This window comes from Phoxinus phoxinus (assembly GCF_949152265.1).
Source record: "Phoxinus phoxinus genome assembly, chromosome: 15".
Lineage (NCBI taxonomy): Eukaryota > Metazoa > Chordata > Actinopteri > Cypriniformes > Leuciscidae > Phoxinus > Phoxinus phoxinus.
This window is the reverse complement of record NC_136890.1, coordinates 26,898,672-26,925,721: the sequence shown is the minus strand read 5'-3', so window position 1 is coordinate 26,925,721 and position 27,050 is coordinate 26,898,672. Positions and strand designations below refer to the sequence as shown.

At 39.4% G+C, this 27,050-nt stretch overlaps 1 protein-coding gene across 8 annotated transcripts in view; it reads right to left on the bottom strand.

The window, feature by feature from the left end:
• The window catches only part of LOC307012279 (cytosolic carboxypeptidase 6-like), a 307,878-nt gene that overhangs the window by 145,241 nt on the left and 135,587 nt on the right, over positions 1–27,050 (bottom strand). For 7 of the 8 annotated variants that reach the window (XM_079638766.1, XM_079638759.1, XM_079638760.1 and 4 more), the window contains one exon: positions 6,211–6,427. In XM_079638766.1, coding sequence (XP_079494892.1) covers positions 6,211–6,427 — 217 coding nt within the window. Of the gene's footprint in view, positions 1–6,210; positions 6,428–11,329; positions 11,384–27,050 lie in introns of those variants that run through there. The other variant, XM_079638765.1, reaches the window with a different exon arrangement.

Below are 27,050 nucleotides of genomic sequence, written 5' to 3'. Positions count from 1 at the left end.
GTAAAAGTGCTTATCCCGCACCCTCTGACTACATCCATAAACCTGTACTCCATCAAAACAGAGACGGGACCCCATTTGCCTGCTTAACGTTCATCCTTCACAGCCAGCCGGTCAACTCAACTCACGTTTTAAAATGCTCAGTCAATTCCAGAACTAGATGATCGGAGGGGGGATTTCTTCAGCCCTGGCTGTGAGACTCGGGACTTTACATCAGAGGACTTTAGGGATATAGAGAGAGAGGGGTTAGGGACAGTTGCCTGGAGTTTTGCACAGTGCCTCTGAAGACTGCAGTCCCTACGGGGGAGATGCGTCGGCATCTTGTATTAGAACAGGAGATCTCAAAGAGGGAAATGAAGGAAAATAGCCAAGAATCTGTCAGCAGCTCAGAGTCATCTCTGTGGAAACAACCCTCTCACATCACGGAGAGGTGCGAGGAAGTGTAGCCCATATAAATCATACAGGGACGCGGATATTTACTCTGGGAATGTGAGTATAGGCTGTTGTATATAGACATTGACAAAGGGATTTATCTCCTGGGTCATTCTGCAAAACACGATGCCATGTGGGTCCCTCATAAGCATAAAAATGACTTTGACAAAGAGTTGCTGATGCCAATATTTACTTAATTAAAACGTGTTTAATATTAAACACACACAAAGTTAAATTAAATATAAATTAATTATTAAGAGGCTTGTTTATTCTATACTGTGTGAATATATATATACAACAACAAAAAATATGTGAGATTGAAGAAATTAATACATTTATTCAGTAAGAATGCATTAAAATAATCAAACGTGACAGTCTTTTGACAGCAAAAAGACTGGAGTAATGTCTGCTGAAAATTCAGCTGTGTCATCACAGGAATATATTACATTTTAAAATATTAAAATAGAAAACAGTTATTTTAAACAGTAATAATATTTAACAATATTCCAGCTTTTATCTTATTATTATCAAATAAATACAGCCATGGTAAGAATAAGAGACTTTGTTCAAAAAACATTAATAAAATTACTGACCCCAGACTTTTGAACAGTAGTGTATATTAAGAATGTAATATTAGACGATTAGAAAGACTTGGAGCGTATGCGCCGACTATCATTTCATCATTTATAATCCAATTTCATATTTATCCTTCTTGAACGCCATGAACTATTTTATCATAATGGCCTCCTATTTTCAAGAAATAAACTTTAAGTACAACAAGTGAAAGTCTCTTTTTTATTACTTTACTGTTAGTTATGTTAAAATTCACTACTAGCTTGACATGGCACAAAGCAGTTTATACACACATTCTGTGTATAGAATGTTTAAAAAACGTATCAACTGGAAAGTAAAGTTTAAAGTTTGATTGAATGACACCGATGATCTCATCAATGTTTCTCTCTCTCAGAGGCACTGTGGAAGGTGCAGTGAACTGACCTTATTGACCACCAGAAACTGCAGCCTCAACTTCACTTAAGGCTCTTCCTTATGGAAACTTTATGTGCCATAAAACACATTTAAAGCAAGTATCTGAAGTATTTGGCTTCTCTCTTGTATACTAAGAAACTGATCAAGCACTTAATGGCCAGGTACAGTATGTCTGCTAAGATTAAATTAACACGATTCTTCCTAATGTTTGCTACTTATACAACCTAATTTTTTAGTCAAGTCAAGTCACCTTCATTTATATAGCGCTTTTAATATTGTTTCAAAGCAGCTTTACAGTGATAAGTACAGTGATATAGTAATTATTATCAACAAATTGGAGGTAATATATTTTGTTCAAAATAATTTTTTTCAATTGATTCAGGGAATCTCCAAAATTTTCTGAGTCATTGTTTCGAAAATCTTTTCAAATAAAAATGAAATAAGTACATAAATAATGATTTTACTGTCTGGACAATATTCAGGACATTCTGTCTTTGCGTTATAGAAGCTCCAAATTTACACAGATGAAAAACAATTACACTAATGAGGGAACAATTACCTTACAATCTGCCTCTATCTGTGAATCATTACAATAACAGCCTCATTTTCCGGGTGCTATACGGGACTTTCATTTCCTCTTTGTACTTTCTACAAACTTCAATTTTGAGCTCAAATACATCAGAAAAAACAACAACAACAACAACAACAAAACATCAGAATGTACAAAATTACAACATAGCAATTAAATGTCAAAATAGCGCATGTCTGTCTGTCTGTCTCTCTCTTTCTCTCTCTCTAGAAAACTAGAATAAAAAAAAGAAATACTTTTATGCAGCAAGGATGCATTAAAGGATTAGTTCACTTTCAAAAAACATTTTTGCTGATAATTTACTCACCCCGATGTCATCCAAGATGTCCATGTCTTTCTTTCTTCAAAGGTTTCAGACCTTTCCAACGTGATGACGTAATACATGGCGCGTCGCAGACCAGCACAAGACGAACAATTGTGGTTAAAAAGTATATACTTTTTTTTTTTTTTTTTTTTAATGGCCGATCGTTTCGCTAGATAAGACCCTTATTTCTCGACTGGGATCGTGTAGAGACTTTGAAGCTGCATTGAGACGGACATTTGAACATTGGGATAGATGGTTGCCATTGAAGTCCATTCTTTGTAGAAAAAACCTAGAATGCTTTCCTCAAAAACCTTAATTTCTTTTCGACTGAAGAAAGAAAGACATGTATATCTTGGATGACATTGGGGTGAGTAAACTATCAGCAAACATTTTTTTGAAAGTGAACATCTTTTAAATTGATCAAAAGTGACAGTAAAGACATTTATCATGTTACAAAAGCTTTCTATTTCAGATAAATGCTGTTCCTTTGAACTTTCTATTCATCAAGGAATCCTGAAAAAGTAAATTGTACACAACTGTTTTCAACATTGATAATAATCATAAATATGTCTTAAGCAGAAAATCAGCATTTTAGAATGATTTCTGAAGGATCATGTGACGCAATATTACCGCTTTTTTTAACTGTATTTTTGATGAAATAATGCAGCCTGGGTGAGCAGAAAAGACCTATTTCAAAAAGATTTAAAACATGTAATATTTAGTAATCTGGAAAGACAGAGAGAGACAGCAAGTGAAGCAGAGTGTGCCGGTCAGGCCCTCAGGCTGGATTCTGTCTGTCTGCTTGTCTTTGAGTCTCTGCTCTTTGTTGCAGTAAGTGCTCTTGCTAGCCTGTCAGATCCACAACTGTTGCTCTGTCTCTTTCTCCAGCTCCACATCTGGAGAGGAGCAGGCCGTCAGAACTCGACACAACAAGCCACCTGTGTGAGGGAGCCGGGCTGGAGTCACGTGACGGGTCTCTGCTGAGATTGACGGGCTCTTTGCCAACGGAAACTGACTGAAGGTTGTATGAGAAAAGAGGATGAAACTGGGGAGCGTTGTCTAGACACGCAGGTCCATCTGAGTCATGATAACTGAGCATCAACAAAGACCCGAGGCCTTCCGCTTTATGCAAAATAAACATTTATATATGCTTAAATATTTAATCCAATACACTTATTTTAATCTACAAAGATCATGCCGCTTGGACTATACAAGATCTGGATAACATACAGTGCACGCTTAAATAATTCACATCCATAAATGCAGATCTGAGTTTGATCTCTTTTAAATATTCAGATGGCTCCAGCGTTTCACACTCGGATATGGTTAATGGATCTGGATGCGTAGCCTTCAAAACAACTTTATTCTCCATTTGTTGATGCCAACTCGACATTCGAAATGGGCAGCGGCGAGCAGACGAGCTGACGGTAGAAGAAGCTTCTACGCATAATCATCCATCAAAGCGACTGTCAAAACCCGCTATGCTTCTCTGTCTTTATAACGCCGTTAGAGGACTTTGATGACTAAAGATACAATAAACAGATGTGACGATTGCTGTTGAACATGACAGTTGTTGCGAGTCTGCATTTTAAAGTCGTGAAAACAGCCCGTGCGAGCGTATTTGCTGTGTTTGGGACACGTGCGTGTACGTGGAGGACGCTCGAACGAATTCATCTTCACAAACCTCTGGATAGAGAGGAATCGGATTAGTTGCATTGCAAAAGCGGATGTAAAACGGTTGTGCTCGTAAATACCTCACCAGCTAGCAGACTTCTAAAAAACAAAGTGTTTGACCCTGTGAGGCGAAGCATTAACGGAGCAAAAGAGGTAATTGAGATGTACTAGACGGCTCTTTTTGTGGAACGCTGTTCGCATTTACTTGCCTCATTGAAAGTGAAAGATATGAGAGAAGTAATCCCAGTGTATTACACTGAATCCAGGCTTGTTCTCTGGTGCTTTACCTATAGCATGTGTGTGTGTGTGTGTGTGTGTGTGTGTGTGTGTGTGTGTGTGTGTGTGTGTGTGTGTGTGTGTGTGTGTGTGTGTGTGTGTGTGTGTGTGTGTGTGTGTGTGTGTGTGTACGCGTGTACGCTAAGTTCCCCCTCGCAGGACCTCTGTTTAACTACATCACGTCTGTGTGTTACACCAGAGAGTGTTTTACTACTGCAGTCCAAGCTGTTGTAGCCTCATCCTGCTCTCTTTTTCTTCGTTCCCTCTCTCTCTTTCCCTCTCTCCTCCATCTCCGCAGGTCATTAAGAGTGTTGTACTGCCACATACCCAAGAACAGAGGACATAAAAAGACAAATAAGGCTATAAAATGCCCCTATGCCTGTGCATACAAATGTATTGCCTCTCACTCTCTCTTATTCTATCTCAATGTCCCTCCCTCACTTTTTTTCCCCTCATCCAGTATCCATCCTTTCATTCTTGCTTTATTCCTGACATTATATCTTCTATATGAATTATAAAAAGGCTGATTGCACATGCTAATGAAATGGCACGAGGCCCCAAAAAGTATTCTGGACATTTCTGGACACTTAAAAATGTATGTTTCTCTGCATTAGATCAGGGACTTTTTGTCTTTTCAGCTACCAGTGTTATTATAGTATTATTTATATAATGGTGTTTAATAATAATTTGAATTAGCTTTTAATATTATATTTTCAGTTTTAAGTACATATTTTAGTTTAAGTTTGAGTGATTTTGTAATGAAATAACAGCAATAGAGCCGCCACAAACAATGCAAGTTTCTCTATGTTCTAGTCACATTTGACAACCTTTTGAAAATCCAGCTTCACCATCACAGGAATAAAACACATTTTAAAATATACAATAAAAAATGACAATAATAATAAAAAATTGTTTTATAATATTCCATGATATTACTGTTTTTTTATTGTATTTGTTGATCAAATAAATGCATCTTTGGTGAACATAAGTGATTTAAAGAGGTGATCAGGGATTATGTAATCTGGGTGAATCAATAACAGCATCAGATTCACCCTGTACACACTTAAGTCTGTGTATCTGTTCTTTCATTGATTTAACATGTAGTTCAATCATGACAACTCTCTGAATAGTTTTAGCATGTCATTGAATATGGCAATGTTAATGTATTTAGTCTTGGTGAACTCGATCTGCTCGCTGCTGCTGCTACTGTTTAATAATATTGATGCTGCAGAGCACGTATGGATGGACTAATAATTGATACACAGACACGCTGCGGTGAGCATGTAAGATATGCTGCTGTATAAATAGACATAAATCCTGTAGTTTCTAGGCAGGTGGAGCTGGGCGAGGAGAAGTGTTTCAAAGGAACTCTAATAGCGCACTGACTAGCTCACAGCAAACAATGAACCAGAGAATTTAAATGTTAGGCAAGCAATCTAATTGGCTGCAGGATCAGCAGTGGCCAATCAGCTTGCGGCATGCGGTAATGATGTGATTGCTTGCAGAGGAAATATCAGCCTGCGCCCTCTAGAGTTTCATGACTGAAGTAGATATTTTTGCCATTTATTCCCCCCCCCCCAATATATTTGCCCTTTCAAATCCCATTTAATGTGAAACTGATTTCTTTTTTACCATTGACACCATATTTCTTATCAATAAATGTCCTTTCATCAGTGGCTTCCCGTGCCTGGCTCTCCTTGACGAACGTGAAAGTGATGAAGGCCCTAAAAGAGGGCTTTAATCTCTCGAGCATTCCTAATGAGTTTTCCTCTACAATTATTTGATAAGAGCTGAGACGGCACTGTAGGCACTGTCAATGATCCAGTACCTGTGCAGATCATGCACGCGCGCACACACACACACAGTCATGCATCCTCAAAGACACTTACATGTGTCCGCCTCCTTAAAGAAAAAGATGTGCAGTAACGCAGTCTCAAACATGCAGACTAACCACACTGAGGCCCAGCTGCTCCCGCTGCAGGTAATCCAGATTCCGGCGCTCCAGGCTGGCCAGGTAATGTTGCAGACGGGAGTAGGTGTAAGGGTAGCAGTAGGCAAACTGATAAACGTCATCCTCGCGGTCGAAACAGAAGGCGAAAGACATCACATAGTTCCTCCGATGGTCAGGGCACCGATAGTAATACACATTCTTGGCTGGCAATCTTTGCCTGTGACAAAGAAAGAAAGAAACATGACAATAAAATGCTGTCGGCTTTCTCAATAGATCCATCAACATTAAAATGAACTAAAAATAGTTTGTGTTCATAATCTTTAATCATTATGTGAAAACATTCTCTATGACAATTTTCGGCTGGTGTAACCAAGGCGGCATGCACTCTAAAAAACGCTAGGTTATTTTTTCAACCCAAATGCTGCGTTGAGACTGTTGGGTACTGAAGCTGGGTTGGTTTGACCCAATTTGGGTTGATAATCGTTCATAATCAGTAACCAAACGGCGGGCTGGGAATGCAGCCGTAAAAGAGAGCGTGCACGTCACACAAGTTCAAACGTCAAAGCAGAGAAGACAGAGCACTTTGAAACTGACTGCAGCGAGGAATGTGCTACCGTAATTTAAAACTGGGTTTTGGATATTGTCGGAGTGTTTTCTCGCTCATCAAAATCCCTTTAGTGGTGATAGATGACTGATGAACTGGAACTAAACAGGCTGGAATGGCACTTGAGTGATTGTAAATGCTTTAAACAGAGATGGTAAAATCCTGTCAATTTGCTATAATACAACGTTTTGCCCAGAATTTCAGTGTTTAAAGCTGCCGTCGGCAAAATTTTTTTGATCAAATTCAGTGAAATTGACACTATAATCCGACAGAAAAACATAAATAAGGTGGTTTTAGAAAAAAACCCGAGCTTCTAACTCCACCTGGAGCGTGTTATTTTGTTTTACAAAAATCCACCGCTCCCGGATCATCGGGTCTAATCAGCAGGGGGGTGTGAGATCTGACTGTCAATCACAGATCGTGCACAAATCACAGATCCCCCTCCCTCGCGCAGACGCGGACGTTACAATATCACATGCACACGACACGCCTGAAGTTCGCCTGAAGATTGTACGAAGCGTGATGGCAGAAAGAAAATCTAATAACAAGCTTCCAATTCCTCGGTTATTGCTATCTATGGATAGATTAGCCAGGGCAGCCTACCTCCGAGTCTATGGTGTTGATCGATGCTGAAGACGGACGCGTTCACAGAAAATCAGGTACACACGCACTGACGATGGGCGGGTGTTAGTTGGTAGTGGGGGAGGGGCATGCGAGTTGTAAACATTCAAAATTTGGTCTAAGTCCACTCAATCTGCCAGACTTGCCGACGGCAGCTTTAAGTATTTCTTGTGGTGTGGTGAAGAGATGAGTCCCAGCACGTTTTATGGGTAATCACTTTAGTGCCTGGTTACAAATCAGATATCACTTTATTATACAAGTTGTTCATATACTAGTATATAACCGAAGCTATAGATTGTGAAATTAACCATTTCTCATTCTTAGTGCTTTTTTTTTTTTTAGCTTAGATAGTAGCATCATATAGCTAGAATAAATATATGTATTCTTATAAATAAGAATAAATTATGACATGACATGCTTGTAATAAAAAAAAAGAAAGATATTATGCCTTATTGCTTAACAGTACAATGTCGCAAAACATACCTAAACATGCAATTTCTTTCACTTTAACTATATAAATAGTCAGGATAACATTTTTTGATTATTACATGAATTAAAGTTTGATTGATTACATTAAGAATCGTGAGAACAGCTTTAGATCAGGCACTGGGGTCCTAAGCTGGGACTTCACCACACCAGCCGTAACGTTACTAGTATGTTCATTGGCAAGAGAAAAAATAAACAAAATATGGTCAAATTAGTTCTTATATGGAAGTTATTAAATATTATATTTTAAATATTTTTTGTTAGCTGTATAAGCATGTACAACTGTGGAGTTGTCATTCTTTTTTTAACTTTTTCTCACTCAAATACACATGTACACATTGTTTAAACTCTCAATTTTTGTCCATTTCTGGGTGTTTTTGCTTATAAATAAATGTTCACCTTTTGATTATTTTATTACAGTTGCCTGAGGTTTTACAGTGCTTCTGTGTGGTTTTGATTTCCAACCTAATTTAGGTTTATTTTAACCCAGCAACATAGTAATTGTAGTTGAGTTAAATAGAACACATCATTTAACATTTAAACATTTAGCCCAACCCAACTGGGTCAAAACAATTGGGTTATTTTAACTCTCAGCATTTTTTTTAGTGTAGGTGGGGAAATATTATTAATCCGTCATATAATTACAATCACAATTCCAACAAGTCAGGAATTATCAAATAAAATCTCAAGCTACATTTATTTCCTGCCCAACATTCTGTTTAATTTGGAAATATCTTACATGACTGAAGTTCAATGTGTTGCAAATGACGTTTCATGTCATCAGTGGCAGTGAATAAGATTCTTTGGGTGTGACAGACAATTGCTTTCTGACATGACTATTTACTTTTGATTTGAAAAAAAAAGAAAAAGAGATGAAAAGTGAAGGGACGTTAAGATGAAATAACATGAAGTGAATGAAATAAAGTAAAAGAAAAAATAGAAAAGAGGTGAGAAGAGAAGATGAAGTGAAGAAAAGAATATAAAATAATAATAAAACAAAAATAAAAAAAACAAAATTATTGAAAAATCTTATAATCTTGTAAATAATATTGGAAACTTGCAGGCCAACCAATCATCTACATCAGTTACTCACATTACTGCTATTCAGACATCTCTCTCTCTCTCTCTCTCTCTCTCTCTCTCTCTCTCTCTCTCTCTCTCTGTGCCTCTCCCTTTAAAATCTCATCTAGATAAAGGCAAACACTACTAGCAAACTGTAAACAATGAAAATTTCTGCAGTGCACGATGAGCTGGGTGAACAATGAAAGCAATGTTATTTGCATATAAAATGATATACTGTGCTGTTAATCAGTTTTATGTGGAGCTACTGAAAGTAAATCTGCACCATCTGCAGAGCGAGAGAGCGAGAGAGAGAGAGAGAGAGAGAGAGAGAGAGAGAGAGAGAGAGAGAGAGAGAGAGAGAGAGAGAGAGAGAGAGAGAGAGAGAGAGAGAGAGAGAGAGAGAGAGCAAATAGCAGTGAAGGACAGGCAAAGAACATACGATGGGAGGCAATGAAGGGAATAACAGCAGGAGGGAGATAGTGAGAAGATGAGAAAGCGGAAAGATCAGAGCTGGGAAGGGTTGACTGTGGGACAGGGAAGAGTGAGAGTGAGAGTGAGAGAGAGAGAGAGAGAGAGAGAGAGAGAGAGGGAGAGAGAGAGAGAGAGAGAGAGAGAGAGAGAGGGGAGAGAGAGAGAGAGAGAGAGAGAGAGAGAGAGAGAGAGAGAGAGAGAGAGAGAGAGAGAGAGAGAGAGATCAGATGGAGATGCTATCAATGTGAACAGCACAGAAGCTTCCACACGGCCATACTGATAAGAGAGAGGAAACAGCTCTCTAAAATCAACCTCCAGTCCTTCCATCTCATTCCTTTCCACTAAACAACTCACATACACACTGTACACTGATGTAACTGGGTTAGTGTCTTTGTTTGAACGCTTCAAAAGTTATAAACACACACCCGTTTCCTTATCTTCAGTCACCCACACGCATTTAAAAACACATACATATACAGTGGGATCCAAAAGCCTCAGACTATATTGAAAATATGAGAATCCTTTTTAGGATTTTGAACATTTAAATAAATAAAAAAAAAGACATCATGTAAAATAAATAAGAAATACTTCAGGTTGTGACTAATCCAAGTCACTATTTGAATATTAAAATAAACAAGTTTATAACATTGATCACCATCAAGCTAAAAATAAACATTCTGAAATTCATTCATTCAAAGATAAATCAAATATAAATAAAATTAATAAAACTAAATAAAATAAATCAAATGTTGCATTATATCAGAGAAAAAAAGCAAAATGGAAACTATGGGCCAGACTATTTTCCAGACTATATGTCGCATCAGTCAAAAAATGCGTCATGAAGAAGGAAAAAAACATATATAAGTCGCACTGGACTATAAGTCGCATGTATTTAGAAATGTATTTCACAAAATCCAAGACCAAGAACAGACATTTAATCTGGAAAGGCAAGTTATTCAGCTACACAATAGCACACAACAACAGGCTGAATAGGTGTCCGGCATTTTATAAGGTAACACACAGGGTTTCCCGCAGCACTTTGGAACCAAGGCGGCCGCCTAAGCAACACACGCCTGTCGCCTTAACTACGTCGTCAAAAAATGTATATGAGCGTCGAGCAATATCCGCCGTGTTACTCTGTCCTGTTTAGAGCTTAGATTCTCTGCCCGAGCCCAATATTTCCCGCCGCTATACTCGGGCCGGGCCCTTGATCTAGAGACGTGCGGCCCGGGACTAGATTTGATGGCCGAGTGCGAGCGCGGGCGGTAGCAATGCACTCACTCTGTGCGGGCTGTGGGAGAATAAAACGATTAAATATAAATATCTATGAATAAAACATAAAAACGAATAAATTGTTATTTATCTGTTGCAGAAAAGCAACAAGAACAACTAAAACAAAATAGAAACGATTTACAAGCCAGAGTTTCTATTTGTAACATGTTTGCAGCGTTGAGCGATGTAGCCAATCACAGACATATGTGTTGATTTCTTGAACGCAATGGCCAATCAGAAGCATTTAAGATAGAATCCCCTCACCGCTCAAAACTGACTTTTTGTTCAGAGCTGAATTCTGCATGCTGGCAAATCCTCGGATTATAAAAGATATTATGAAAGATTCATTACACTCAGCTTCATCAGAGATGTATGAGATCGCGATGAACTGATGTCAGCTTTTTAGGATTTTTTAGGAGCGCGCATTCAGTCATGGCAAACCATGCACGCAGCCTGCTTGCTTTTTATGTTAAAATTTGAACAGTGGTTTGTGAATGTTAATGCTTTATTTATCAGGAGCATTTATGCTGATGTGTATGGTAGGCTAACACAAAGTTAAGTTACATCTTAATTAACACATTTTAAATTTCTGCTAACATATACCTGGGAGACTGAATAAGCCAGCGAGTCCAACAAGTTACCGGTAAGCAAGTAAGCTCCCGCGATCTCATTCCACAACACTGAATTCATTGAATTCTTCCTCGGTGTCGCTTCTGAACAACTCCGCTAGCTAGAGCGCCCTCTCGCGGCTGTAGAATTAATTAATTAATCTCAGTCAGTATGAATTAATTTTGATATAAGTCGCACCTGACTATAAGTCGCAGGACCAGCAAAACTATGACAAAAAGTGCGACTTATAGTCCGGAAAATACGGTAGGCTACTAAACAGGGCAAATTAGCATGAGATTGCAATTCCAAAAAAGTGCCAATGGGAGTGGAAAGTTCTGCTCACAATCTACTGACTACGCGCAAATTAATACACAAATACACTGACGCAACCAGATAATTTCCATAATGACCAACTCAATCTACCAAGGGCAGAGCAAATTAGCCTCTGGTTTAAGACACACTTTTTTGAGTGGTAAATAATGGTGCAAATACCAGTACATTGACTATAGCGCAAACTATTCACCTTGCATGATTAATTTAAATCCTCTCCTCCCATAAATTTTGCGTATGCATTATGCAATAAGGTAAACTGCAAAAATAACCCTGTCCATGCCTTTACAGCGCATTTTTCACCGCGTGTCTTTAGTAAATCCTGATGGAACACCAAAAGAGGGTTTGCGCTGGCGCAAGCTATTCGTAAATCTGGCCCTATATGATACAGGAACGAAATTTGGCTGGTGAATTAGCTACATAAGTGTAATTTTTAGATATTATAGGCATGCTCTAAATGCGGTCAACGTGCATACAACGCACTGCTCAGTTTGTTTCCTGTAATAGCGAGCCCCTCGGGTGCAGCATTGTGATTGGCCGTTTAAAAGAGCTCGTTCCACCCTGATGTTCATTAGAAAACCCGTGAAAAATAAAGCTATAGAACTATGCAAATATGAAAACAGCCACGCACATAACAGAGCTTCATCCATACACACACCGCACAATGCACACAGACTCCTCTGCAACCTGAACAAAGTGAACCGCTGAGCCGAAATGAAAGTGAATTAGCTTTTCTCTGTGGAGGAAAAGACAGCAAATGAACGATCAAGCTGAGAAATCCTCTGGGGGACTTCTACAACACTGCTATCTCTACGTGTCTCAAAAGAGTGTTAACACACAGGACAGGTGCCTGCTTGGTCCAAACTACACTCTACTGCTAACACACACTCACAGAGACACATTAAATGATCTCTAACGCATGTCAGGCTTGGCGACAAAATATACTACATCACGAACAAACACATGAGCCTTCACTGTCAGTTACTTTCATCTTAACACACACTCGTCCCACTCAATCACTCTATGACACCTAAAAAACACAAAATGACACCCACAATTCAAACACAAACACAATTTTGTTCACTCATATTCAATTAACCAATATGTAAAAACCTGTAAATGCACTAGCGTATTCTGAAAGACCTCAATTATTAGATACATCTTATTCATCTGAATAGACGCATGTAAACCAACATATAGGTTGTCTGGGTCCCCAAAATAAAAACTTAATTAAAATATAAGTAAACAAATCAATGAATAAATACATAAATTGTGTTCACAAATGAAAGAAAGCCTTCATTTAGGAGCATCAAAACATTTTTCAGATTTATTATTATTAGGGGTGTAACGATACCCTCATGTCACGATTCGATATATATCACGATACTGAACTCACAATACATTATTGCGATACTACAAGACATATGATAACAGGTTGACAAAAAATAATAAAAATGCTAAATTTGATATTACATTGTGGGTGTAAATTTTCCCCTATTTTTTTTTCTGTTTAACAAAACAATGAAATAAGATAAAATGGTCCAAGAAAGGCAGAATGTTCCATATGCATATTTTGTCATTTCAAATATATTTAATTCATAAACCGACACATGTTTGTTTATATACAGTATGAATGTACTGTATGTGTATATGTGCGAGTCTCATGGGCAGGCATAGCTGTGCTCGCTGCAGTATTTGCCCTGCGTTTGAGTGGGGTTAGGTTCAGGACCCGCGTCTGTTCGTCATGCACCCCGAGTACCCTGCCAAGCAGACATTAGCACACACACACACACACACATGCTCACACACCTCTCCCCACGCAGGGTTAATGAAACAGCGTGACACCTCACTTTATTTTTTTATTTATCTGTTTGGGCATTATCCCGGTTCCTCTCCAGCGTTTGACCTTGTTGGCTACTGAGCGAGTCGTGGCTATTGATTTTAATTACCCAGCGGGAATTTACTGCTCGCCTTTCCCGCGCCGCTGCGCCGCTATTGGCCAGAGAAAATAGCTTTGTGTTGCCCCTCTATGTGTGTGTGTGTGTGTGAGAGAGAAAGAGCCTGGTGAATCTCGAACCTGCTGGGCGTTTTCTATCTTCGCTGCAATGTATGTTTTTCACCTCTATCACTCTCTCTCTCTCTCTCTCTCTCTCTCTCTCTCTCTCTCTCTCTCTCTCTCTCTCTCTCTCTCTCTCTCGTTGTGGCTGCTGGTAATTTGTTTTATCTAAATGATAGTGCCCCATGCCTCCCTGTGCTGGTGGATGTGGTACAATGCCCCCCGTTCCAAAACACATTTATCTCGCTGTGTGTCTGAGGGGGGGAAAACAGGCCGGCGGACAATAACCTACACACACACAGCTTAACAATTCAGCTGCCCCCGAACGCCTTTTATACACACTCCCCACTCTGAGGAACACACACACAGTGAGCTGTTGCTCTCCGGCTCTCTTTCCATATAGAGAAAAGGTCAACGCCTGGAGTTCAAGCAAGGTCATGGACTTTTAAAATGAGTGAGTTTTAATAACTTGTTAGAGAAAGAGTAAAGAAACTTAAAGTTTCTCCAACTTGAGTGGGCAAGGCTATCGCTGACTAGCGGTCGTATCTCTTTTTTTCATGTGTGTGTGTGCTGTTAGCTAAACGGCCGGGCCCGTACCGAGGTGTCATTCTCAATCGCGGCGCTTTTCAACTCCGTTAGCAGGAACACGACGGGGCCTTTGATGCCGGCGCGGCTGTCGGCTTCCCTCTGAAGAGAACTAGACGAGGGGGAAAATTGCTAGCTTTCATACGGAGCGGGACATCTTGTCTATATTCTCAAATCAATCAAGCGTAGAGGTCATCGCAGTGGCTTCTGTCTCTCTGACTCTTTCCATCTCTCTCGCTCTCCGTTTGTCGCCCTCCCCTATTCTTCTAAGAGCACTGGCTGTCATCTGCTTAATGTTGGGAAGGTTAAATGGTTTCAAATATGAGCACGAAGCTGTCAAGTGCCACAATTCTTCTCTCATCCTCCTGACAAAAACAGCTGAAGAAAAAAAAGAGGATCTATTACACATACGGATATTACATTTCATCACGACAATGATACTCTCAGATCTGTGCAGGCTCTTTTGACTTTGGACGCAGGCCCATATTGTGTAATTATTGCTCAAACAAGCGATCCCTCTTCTAATGCATTTATTGTTTTACATTTGATATGGTTTCTTTTCTCTCGATATTTCTGTCGTAATATGAGAGGTAGAGGGAGTGGAGTGGCCCTCCTGTGATTGATCTATCATTTGGGACATGAATCAGACTGGAGAATAGCACTGGATGGCACAGTTACTAAGCAACCTCACTTGCTTTGTGGTCTAGCTGTCCATGTGCGATGGTATGTTTGAAATGAGGGGTTTTTGGCGTGCGAATTCACTATGTGATTCTCTAAATGGTGAAGAACGTCGAATGCATATAGAGGATCAGAGATAGGAGAATGAAACTACCCTAGGAGCCGTGGGACAAATTAGCGAATTTGGGGAAACAGAATAGACATTACACTTTGTGTTGGTTATAAAAGATAAAGAAAAAAGAAGACATTTTCTACAAAAAAATAAATACAAAATGTAGTAGTGCTTACCTTGATGGTACAACGCTAGAGTCATGTGGGTGGTTGCCAGGGTGTTGCTGTGCAGTTGCTAGGATGTTCTGTGTGGTTGCTAGGGAGTTCTGGTGGGTTGCTAACTGGCCTAGTTCAAAAGAGCCCACCTCCAGGTTTAAATGATATTCTGGTCCCTAGATAATTATGGCTTGGGTCTATGGGATTTTTTACCTAATTTATGGTAATAGAAGTCAAAAGTTATAGAAGTAAGTCAGTATGCGTAGAACATTTATGCATTTGGCAGACGCTTTTATCCAAAGCAACTTACATTGCATTTCAAGGTACACATTTTTACATTCTTATCAGTTCTTGCTTTCCCTGGGAATGGAACTCATGACCTTGGCGTTGCAAGCACCAACGCTCTACTGTTTCAGCTACAGGAAAGCATGTAGAGGTAGAAAAGCACACCATTCCTCAACAAGTCACGAAATTTGTATAATAAGGACTCTACAATAAGGATTTTTCTGCTCCCCAGTCGTTCTAGTAGACCTGCCAACATATTCAACGGCATCACCACAATACACCACATTTTCACAAAATTTCATGTCCCCCATTGTGTTGTATGAATATCTCACCATGCAATATATCAAAAGAAAAAACAGAGCCTCAGCTTTAAAAAACAAACAAACGCAAAAAAATGTTTTACTTTAGCTTCATGCATTCTTTTTTTTACCAACACTTAAATGTGGGTAAGTTTCATAAAACAACAACATTTTGAACAAAAAGCTGAGAAAATTTGCCTGTGTTTTAATCTTAAGATTCTCTACTCTTTCAGAAGTTGCACAATATACGATAAAACTACCATATAACTGTGAAAACACAGAGAGCCAACAGAAAATTCTGTCGACAGCAGGGAAGCGTTGTCTCATAAATGACTGAAAATTCTGTCAATGGCAGGGAAAGAGTTCACCAAATAGAAAATAGTATATTGGCTACAAATAAGCAGAATTTACAATAATGCAGAACATAAGACATACAATGCATAACAAAATGTGTGTACACAAGATCAATGAACTGAACATAAAATGTTCAGTGGCAATGCAGCGCTGGACCAAAAGGTCAAGTGACAGTTTCGTCAACTGGCCCAAAATTCTCTCACTCTACTGTAGCTCATGGGTCGGCAAAGCTCAACAAATGGTGCAGGACGAGTTATGCATCACGGTATAATTCTTCGGGTTATGGGTTAATAACAAACCTGTGGGCTAATATTACCAAGACGCCCTTACACTGAAAAAGGAATCATGTACAATGGTTATTTGAATTTGATATTCAGATGCAATTTTATGGGCATACTGAGTTAATTTAAATTTAAACGACTTATTTCACCATTGACAAAGCAAACTGCATTTTTCGTATTTAATAGCGAGATTAAGTCGAAACCAATAATTTATGGCCATGTACACACATGGAAAGATAATCCAGTCCTTCATTTAAATATGGATGTTATTCCAAAAAATGGTTGATCTAAAATTTAAAAGTGGTGTTAAATTTCAAACTACACCAATTGCTAGATTTTTTACATTAGTCTCATTCAGAGAAGGCACCAGACGCCAAAATGAATTCCATAAGACTCCAGACATTGATTACAGTACACAATTTCATTTTACTGATGCAAAGTGGGCCTATAGGGGTTTATTGTCTTTAATAAGTAGTGACAGATTAAATCTGAGTCTATCGTGATCCATTACCCTCACTAGATTGAAATGCATAGCTGCATTTGAGCTCAAGTGTTTATGAATTCTATGAAATAGCTTGTCTATTGAGTGGTATCGTGGTTGAACATGCCAAGTGCATGCTCTAAGCACAGCGATACTCTCTAAGCACAGTGATACACACACACACACAAACGTGTGTTAAAATCTGAGATGCATTGCTCTTCACAAGCGCAGCGGGACACGTGTAATATTAGTGCTAAGAGCCCTGGCCATCATACTGCCTTCACAGCTCGTAAATCATCTACTCATTACAGCTCAGATCATAAACGTACACCCACGAGAGAGAGAAAGAGACAAACTCTCAGGCTAATATATTCCAACCTAACGCTCTTTATGACTGCTGCCCAACAAAAAGAGCGTCCGGGTACCTCTGGGGTGATATTGGGCGGATAATGCTAACATCGGGACAGCAAAAGGCACATTCAGATGCACCACCACACGTCGGCCTGTCTTAAAAAACTAAACGGAGAGAGGATTCGAATATCCCGGGTGTGTCGGTGTTAAGATTAGCTGTGAGATTATGTGGCCTGAGTACAGAGGCGCTGGAGAGACTTGACACTCGTTATTATTGAACAAAATACAGAAAGTTGCACCAAAGGCTATATGAGCTATAAAGGCTAAACGGTGAGTGGTTAATCAATACAGCAGCTCTGCATAGGGCACATTAATGCTGTGATGGTTGGTACAAACACATCCTGACATAAAGGACGGGACCTTTCATTTTACTTGACGATTCGCAAACACTGCAAAACAAGAACTTGCCGTCCTGCCCACTTTTAGACAATAACAGTTTCACTCTCTGTTGTGTTGTCAGCATTATGGTACGCATTTTACACAATCAATCACAAGATCATCTCATCCCCGGCTGTTTGACCTCACATATACTCATTCGCAGAACAATGCAAGAGTTCATTCAAGACAGCAGGGGCTTTCGCTTTTTGGGAGTTATAGGAAATCGGGGGCCGTTTACACAATACCGTTTTCCACAAAAAACGTAAAACTTTTTATGCGTTTGACCGTTCATTCTCACAACAGCGTTTTTTTAAAGATACCGTTATCGTCTCCATGTAAAAATATGTTAATTTGTGAAAATGGTGAAATCATGCGCATACGTATTACGTGTTCAGTCTATAAGCGTATAGTGTGTTTCTTTACAAAGTGACTGTGGCAAGCAAAAATTGTTTCAAATTTGAAACAATCTAGCAGTAAAAGCACACTGTTTTTAATGGCAGCATCTTCCACCATCTTGCTCTATTATTCAGGCATATAATCTGGCTCCTGTCTATACATACTGCTCATTTCTGCTCTCTTGTTTGTCTGGGACAGTGTGCACACCTGGCAGGTCAGTCAGATTTCAAACAACTTTGGAAACATAGTTAATTGCGTGTCTCACAAGTGTACATTATGATCTGGGGCTTTTTGTTGCAGACTATAAACCATTATGAAAGGGGTGACAAGCTTCAGTCTTGTAGTGTGCACTAGAATTTATGTACATTTAGCAACAGGCGCCCGTATGCAAATGCATGGAAATGCACGGGCACTAAAATAAATGAAAAACAAACAAACAAACAAACGCAAGGAAATACGAACAAACATGAAAACAGTAATCTTCAGATAATTGGTTGCCGGATGGCTCCAGCAGTGTGCAGGTGGTTAGTGCGGCCCCTGTCATTGGCTGTGTGTGGGAAGAGATGAGATTTCCCTATGGTGTCTATAGTGATGCTATAAGAAGCAACATCCACAGACAGAGAGAACAGGGAGAGGGTCAACAGCAAAGATTCTCATTATGAATCAAATTCAAGAGCCTGAAGCACTTCTAACCGTGCAATCGCAGACATACACACATAAATGCACTGAAATTGAAAAAAAAAGAAGAAGCTTGAATTCAAAATCCTTCGTAATACCAAATAACACTTACATCAAAAGAGGTTTATAATACCTGGAGAAAGCTATCCGTTAGAATTCACATTCATCTCAATGGCAGTTGCTCAGCTATTGCAGAACCACTCAGAAGTACGTGAATCAACTGCTTTGTGATTCAACAACTTTTTATGTTATGGTTTAAAGATTTAATTTTAAAGTTCTGGGTCAGTATGATTTTTCTTAAGAAATTATTACTGTGATTCAGCAAGGACAGAACACATTTATTAAAAGTGACAGTAAAGACAAACAAAAAATTTTTTTTCAAATGCTGCTTATTTTAGCCTTTTATTAATCAAATTATGCATAAAAATATTAAGCAGCACGAGTGTTTTCAACATTGATAATAATAAGAAGTTAAGAACAAATCAACATATTAGAATAAGGATCATGTGACAATGAATTTAATTAGTGCAGAAAATTCAGTTTTGCCATCACAAGAATAAATTATATTTTGTTTACATTTCAATCTCTACACTTTTCTTGCTTGGCAAAGGTGGATGAATGAACAACAGAAACTGGCTGACAGAAAACACTATTTGTATGCTCTTTCCTCGGCCAGTAGATGGCCATAGATCTTGTGTTTATATTGCCTCAAAGAACTGACCCACCCTTTAATCCAAAATGACTTGCATCACACTTTTAAAAAGCAAAAAAACATGGACCACACCCTATCTTCTGTCTATCTTCACACAATAAGGCTCATGTGATCTCCCTCTCTCACTCACTAATGCGTCATCAGTATAATACTCCACAACACCCTAACGCGGGGCTGCGTGTCCCAGGTGGCTCACTCCATCTGTAGCAGCGGCGTAATGGTGGGTGTGTGAGAGAGTGAGGGTGTGTGTATAGTGATCAGGCTATAGCTCGCCTCAACAGTGGTAATATAATGTGTGTGTGCATAAGTGTGACCCCATGGTGGTAAGTAGCTGCCCTGCTGCGCTGAGGGATGTCTGGGGTAATTATCATAGAGCAGATGAGCCCTATGAACCAGCCAACATGGCGCCATGCCCCCTCATGGGGCACAGGGGCAGAAATCACACAGGGCACGTACACACATCCATACGCAGACTGTAGGAGGTGGAGGCAGGTGTGCATTCGAGGAAAGATGGTAATAACAGCCAGACAGGGTGACGTCTAAGAGGTGCCCTGGTGTGAATGTCTGTGTATGTGTTTACGCGTTGGTTTTCCGTGGTTTTGCAGACTTTCCCCACCTGAGTACCCTTTGGCCTTGTGGGACGTCTGAGATTATGAGGGCACAGCCGGTGTCATCATCATTTCCATTACGCAGATTTACTTTTTTGAGAAAGAAAGCTACTTCGCTGTTTATGCAGAGGTGAACGTAATGTTGAAATGCTTTTTGCTCTCCCTGTTTAAAGTGCAGAAACAATTATAAGTAAGCTATTCTTAGAATAATTTCCCCAAAGAGTGTAAACTCTGTGGATCTATGGTGCTTTCAAAATATTTTGCTTGTTTGAGCGGTCTGACGAGTCAACTTCTGGTACGATATTGGATCGGGACTACCTGCTTGTTTGAACTGGGATTTGGGAAACTTGTTTGGAAGCTATGGACATAAATGAACATGTGGCTTGTTGAGAAGAGGTGTACTATTGCTTTTCTAAGTGATCAGACCTTTGTGGGCAACCCAACAACTGCTGAAAAATCCCAAAGACTTACATTGAAGGAGGGACCCGAGTCATGTGTAGAAAACACCCAGAACAACCTAGCAACCCCATCAATGTGCTAAAAAATGTCATAACACCATAGCAACTGCTCACCAATGTCTTGGCAACCACCTACAATGCCTCACATGAGCACCACACACACAAAACGGAACACTTAAAATAGTAATATTATTATTAATTTAAAATTGATTTTAAATAAGTAAATTATTAATAACTTTACTACATTATTTTATTATAAAATATTGTTTATATTAATGTAATGCATAGGCCTAAATATTAGTCTTTAAATATAAGGTAAATTAATTTAAATTAACCTATATAAATTAACCTATATATATATATATATATATATTAAACAAAATAGATGGACATGGGCTGAAACAAGTGTAATTAAATAAATAATAATTAATATTTGTGTACAAGAAAACCAGAACATCAAAGCCTGATTGTTGGGATGGTGACTGATGTTCTTCACAGTCAGTATTTGTCATAGTAAATAAATAATGGTCTGCTTTTAAATAATACATGTAATGAAATACCGGTAAATGAATATAATAAATTAAACAATATCAATTTAATTAGCATTAATATTTGTGTACAAGAAAACCAGAAGATCAAAGCCTAATTATTGGGACGGTGACTAATGTTCTCAGTGAGATCTAACACTTCACATGACCAAAAAAACAAACAAAACAACACATTTATACAACTGTTTGTTTAAAGAAAAACCGAGTATGGGGAGAAGAAGGGATTCTCTGATGCAGGTGTGCCATTTCTTTTCCCTCCCTCCCAGGGGACGGAGAGTAGGTGGAGAGGACCCAAGGAGACAGCCTGGCGCCAGTCTGCACTCCATCTCTACTGCACTAACACACACATGAACATGATGGAAATGGGACTGAGATAAACTGAGAGATGGAAAAACAGAGGGATGAGAGTTGATGCAAGTGAGATGGCAGAGATACACGCTGAAATCCATCCACATTAGCTCCATTAGACGTGAGCATCAGGTCCAGGTTGAGATCGTACGGCTGGTGTTAGGATGCTGAGAGCAGACAGCGACCTCCTAAAACCACCACAACTTCACTTCTGATTTGCCTTTCTCACAGTCAACAGGCAAAGTGTTCATATATGCTAGTGCACAAAACAGTTCTCAACTGCATAATCTAATAATCCCTTCTGGGAAATTCATACCACAGTTGTACATTAGGTGGACACTGAGGGTTCAATATTAATAAGTAGATCTGTTCTTCAACAGACGATGTCTAAATGTGCAGCTGGGTTTAGTGACATTAAGGCATGCTGATAAAGTCTGTGAAAAGCAGGAACAGCAATGATGTCATCATTGTTTTTTGTCCAATACCACACAAGGTGACTCTTGCAAGATCAAAACAATGACACACTCGGAAGTGATATCAGCACAAGACAGTGGTAAAAGCCGGATGAAGGTCAGAGGGCTGGTGAGTCAAAGCAAACTCTACCTCGCAGTAGAGGAGAAAGAGATGGACCACTCGTATCGGAAGGCAATGCTCAATATGGCTGCACGAATGGATGTCCTGCCTTCCAGTTAAATAAACCAATTGCCTTTTTGAGAGAGCAGGACCTGCATGAAAATACAGCTTTTCAGCATGAAATTGGATAACTTTTCGCGATTTCTGAAAATAAAATAGGCAAATATAGCTGCAACATTATAATTCCATTAAAAAAGCCGTCATTTTCACACTCAATGACCAGAAGACGTCTGGCAAGCACTGCATACACACATTTTAAAACATATTTTACAATAGATGTCCTATATGTCCTATATATATATATACACCTAATTAAAAATACACAATTGATTGTGTTGGTTCAAAGATGTCACTGGTATAGTTATTTTTTAACCATCAAATATGATGATCACTTTCAATTTCCAGTTACTTAGAAGAATCTTGAGTCGTGCAACTTTCAGTGTCCGTCCTACACTAAACAATTCCACTGCATAATCAAATATTCTACTGCACACAAATCTATAGCAGCATCATTCATCTTAGTAATGCTTCTATTACTCCTGAACGTCTCAGGCCTAGAACTATCAAAATACGAGAATTTAGACAGCTCGCCCTATTTGTGTAAAATTAATTACACTGCCAAATTCTAAGTGCTCCGTTTTAATCTTTAAAGCAAGTCATTTTTTGCATTTGTCAGGATCTCATCTCTCTGCTCTCTCTCCTTGCATCCTGTCCAGATCTGTAAACCATCTGTCCCTTGGGGGCGTCCCTGCCTGGCACAGCTTGCCAGCCTGTCTGACCACATCCCCGCTGGCAAGAGTGCCAGCTGCAAGTTTGCTCTCTGCATCTCTGTCTCTCTCTCTACCCCATACACCCCCCCCCATCACTTTTGGTGCCCACAGTCAGACTGGTGTCTCCAGATGCCCAGGGGGGGAGAGGGGTTTGGGATGGTACGCTGCCTCCTAGACAGCAGATGCTGCCAATTAACTTCCCCGCCACAGGCTCACAGAGGGACAGTGTGCATGTGCAGGGCAGAGGGTAAGTTGTGGGGAGGTATATATGTTTGGGGATATACTGGTCATGGTATTTATGGAATTGACAGAAGTCATCCAGTCTCAGACAGACAGATAGCACTATGCTCTCCTCTCCCCCTGTGTTCTTGGCCTGTCCCTCAGTGCCACATGCCACACTGGAGCTTCTGAAACATCTCAATTACATCCAGAGAACAACATATCAGGAAACGGGCCATGTCCCTGTGAGGGCAGAAGACACAGGATTCTGCTAACCTTGCAGTTTAGCTATACCATTCATTACAAAACAAATTGGGACCTATCATGAAAATGGGATTTTACTTGCTGTTTGGAAATAGAGAAGTTAAAAGTACTATGTTGAAACACTCTATGTGTAGACCCTCCCCAGTCCACCCAAACAACCTGAAAAATGCAAAAATTGGTTTTAACATCAAATCAACATTTCAACACGCACATTTACATATCAAAAGGATTCAGCAACTTAATTAACAACGACTTGCTGGTCGTCGCTGGTACAAACAGGCAAACCAATCAGAACAGAGGTAATTTACATATATCGAAAAACAATGTTTCATGAGAAACTGTTTTTGATGCACAAATTCTTGACTAATATTATTAGTGGATCTCAGGGGATCATAGTCACCACAATATCAGAAAACAAATATGAAAGGATATTTTGCATGAGGAAAAAAAAATTGGAGAACCATTTTGTTTATATCAAAAATCTTACTGTAATAAGGAAATATCTTAAACACAATGATTTTCATTAAAATCACCATCAATTTAAGGCAGTAGGCTACAACAAATCTCCCATGATAAAAACTTTAATAATAGTGTAAAATATATAATTATACAAAACACATATGTATTTAATATTAGTCTAATATTATAATAATCAATACAATATAATGAAATTTAATAATAGTATAATTTTCCAATGTAAAACTAAAATATTATATATTATTATAAATATAAAAATGTAAATCAATAATATTTTAAAGAAAAATGTAAATCTTGTTTTTGTTCTTTTGATTCTGAGGTGAAATATGACCCAGACATATTTTGACAGAGTTGTCAGGCGATTCCCTCAAACACTGTCAGAAGATGTAGTTTAGTGGATTTGTGCTCAGTAGGAGAGAACAACGTGAGGTACAAAACAAGACAAACAAGGAACCAGAGAGTCTCAGATGTCTAGTGGCACCTCAGTAAATGTGTTTGATTGACGTGTGTGTGTGTGGATGCATGTGTGGATGCAGGGGCAGATGTGTACTGGCCAAGGACCGCCTGCATGAGCCACAAGAGACTGGTCACATGTGCAGAGGCAAATTTGTCTCTTCATTTATAAAACGGACTTAGTAGAAGTCAAACCAACCATTAACAAAGTGCATAATATATCAAAACTGCAGCAGAAAATAGTAAAAACCCTCATGGAGGGTGAACAATTCAAACACTAAACTGATGGAAAGTGATTTGTAAAGTAGATTAGTAAAGCCGATTGTAATTCTTCCTCTATGAGCTCACCGGAGGGCGTCGTGTGGGCTTTCATTTCTGCTTGAGAGATTCAAATGGCGGCATCCCTGCATTCTGTCTCTCATTCTTGTATTAGACGAGGTGACAGATTACTACTTACAGAGGAGAGAGAGAGAGAACTTTGGCTGCAAACGGGGAAGGAGAAGCTGGAACTGCGGCATTATGCAGTAAAGGTAAATCACTCAGCGCGATGGAGCTCTACAAAGCCATTTACACATATAGCACCTCTGCATGCAAATTCATAACGGCTCGCCGCACGCCGGGCAGGTACGTGCACTGGTGAAACGGGTTTGACTGAGTATAACCTCTCCTTCTCTCCCTCCCTCGCTCCGTCTTCCGGATGTAAAGTACACCCTGAACCAGCAAGCATCTGCTAAGAGTCTGCGATTGATGAAGCCGATGCGGCAGGGATCGAAACCGCTTATAAAGTCAATAGCGTTAGTTTGTTGTCAGAACACAGGCAGAGCATAAACATCCTTTTTTTACATACAAATCAGAATAATTGCATACACTGCCGGCAGAGCTATAGAATCTCTTGTATATGATACGTGCGATTCCATTAAAATGTGTCGTGCTAATTAGCCTGTGCTAATAAGCTTTTTCCTTTGTGCTGTGAAACTGTACTTAAAGTAATTGCACAGAAGGGGGGGGGGGGGACATTAGTAATTAACCTTTACTATTATTACAGAAATTTTAGCAGAAATATTTTTGTCACCTCGCAGGTCGATACCAAAAACATTTCTCGCTAATTCAGAGAGGAAAGACACGTTTTTTTAAAACCACAAATAGTTTTGTATAAATCATTTCTGACCTGTTGTCCCCCAAACCACAGTCTAATTAAGCATATAAGGCCCTTCATCTCCAGCAATGACTCTGAGTTCTGGTTGGGTTTGATAACATAGATGCCATAGTTCTAATATCCCTCATTCTTACAGGACCTATTCGTCCATTCTTCCCATGGAACAGCTTAATGGATGGCTTGCCATCCTTGTCATTTAGCATCATTAAGAAATTAGGTGCTCATCATCAAAAGCACATACACCTATTCTCGTTCCGGTAGTGTTTTCTGCTACATGCCCGTCAAAAGTTACCGCAGGGGTTGCAAATCACACGTGGCTGGTCTAAACTACATGCAAACAACCATTATCTCTCCATAATGGTGGAGAGTTCAAAGTGCATCCTTGAGAAACTCACAAATCAATAGTGAAGGCTTTCATGGTGGGCTTTAATGAAGGCAAAGGGCCATGGGAAAGGGGATAAAGTGACCTTTTATGTACTCCATACATACATGCATCCATTACACTAACCACAAATTAGATGCAATGAGGATATGGGATGCATTTATCAATATCATTAATGTGCATTACTCAATGACGCCTCCATATAAAACACATAAGAGTGGAAGATCCACAGTACAGGGAAATCTGAGTTAATTGGCATTCATGTTTATTATTGCATCCAGAGTAAAATGTTCAGTTTGCATCTCGGGGTTTTGTGAGTCACCTGATCTCCGAGGACCAGAGCGATCGGAGCTCTCGCTAATCTGAAAATATGTTTGGGATATGTGTTCCCTCTGCACACTTCGCTACTCAGCCTTGCCTGAGCTATAAGCTCCAACACCGGCAGGAAATGGCATTCAGCCAGAACGGAGATAAAACATAATGCAAAAAACGCCACTCTGCCTGGCCTTGTCATCCACCATGTTATCCTTCCCTTCCCTTCAGTCTGCCACTCTGTGTCTACCCCACCCCCCACCCCCTGTTTCTCATTTCCTTTCAGGAACGAAAGAACAGGACCCCCAAAATGAATAATGAAAGATTGGCATCAATGTTTTATGAAGTAGCCACCATATTATTTTGAAGGAAGGCACGGATTAATGAAAATATAACTTATTTATTTGTGTCTAGAGGAGAGAAAAGAGTGAGTGAGTGAGGAGGGGAACCGCATTAGTGGATCCAGGGGAAGACTTTGGGCTATACGGTGACCACACACTCCTCTTTCAAACCCACTGAGATCTTCCACACACACCGCAGAACCCTAATGGGCACCGGTAAGCTTCATAAAAAAATCAACCCCAGGTCAACGAGAAGAATTCATTGAGGGGGAAGGAAACTCAAGTTTATTAAAAAAAGGACCCAAGTCGAATGAATTATTCTTGCTGATCCTAAAATGCGATCAAGAATCTGATTTACTCCCTGTGTAAGGGAAACCTATGAGGTTTTTTAAAACAAATCAGAGGCAACACATCTACTATCATGAAGCCAGTTAAAAGCATCCATTAACCTCAAAATAAAAAAAAGAAGAAATTACTTGTTTAAAAAAAAAGTGAAATCTATTGTAGTGCCATATATGCATTGTGATTTTCACGACAGACATATTTAACACTAAT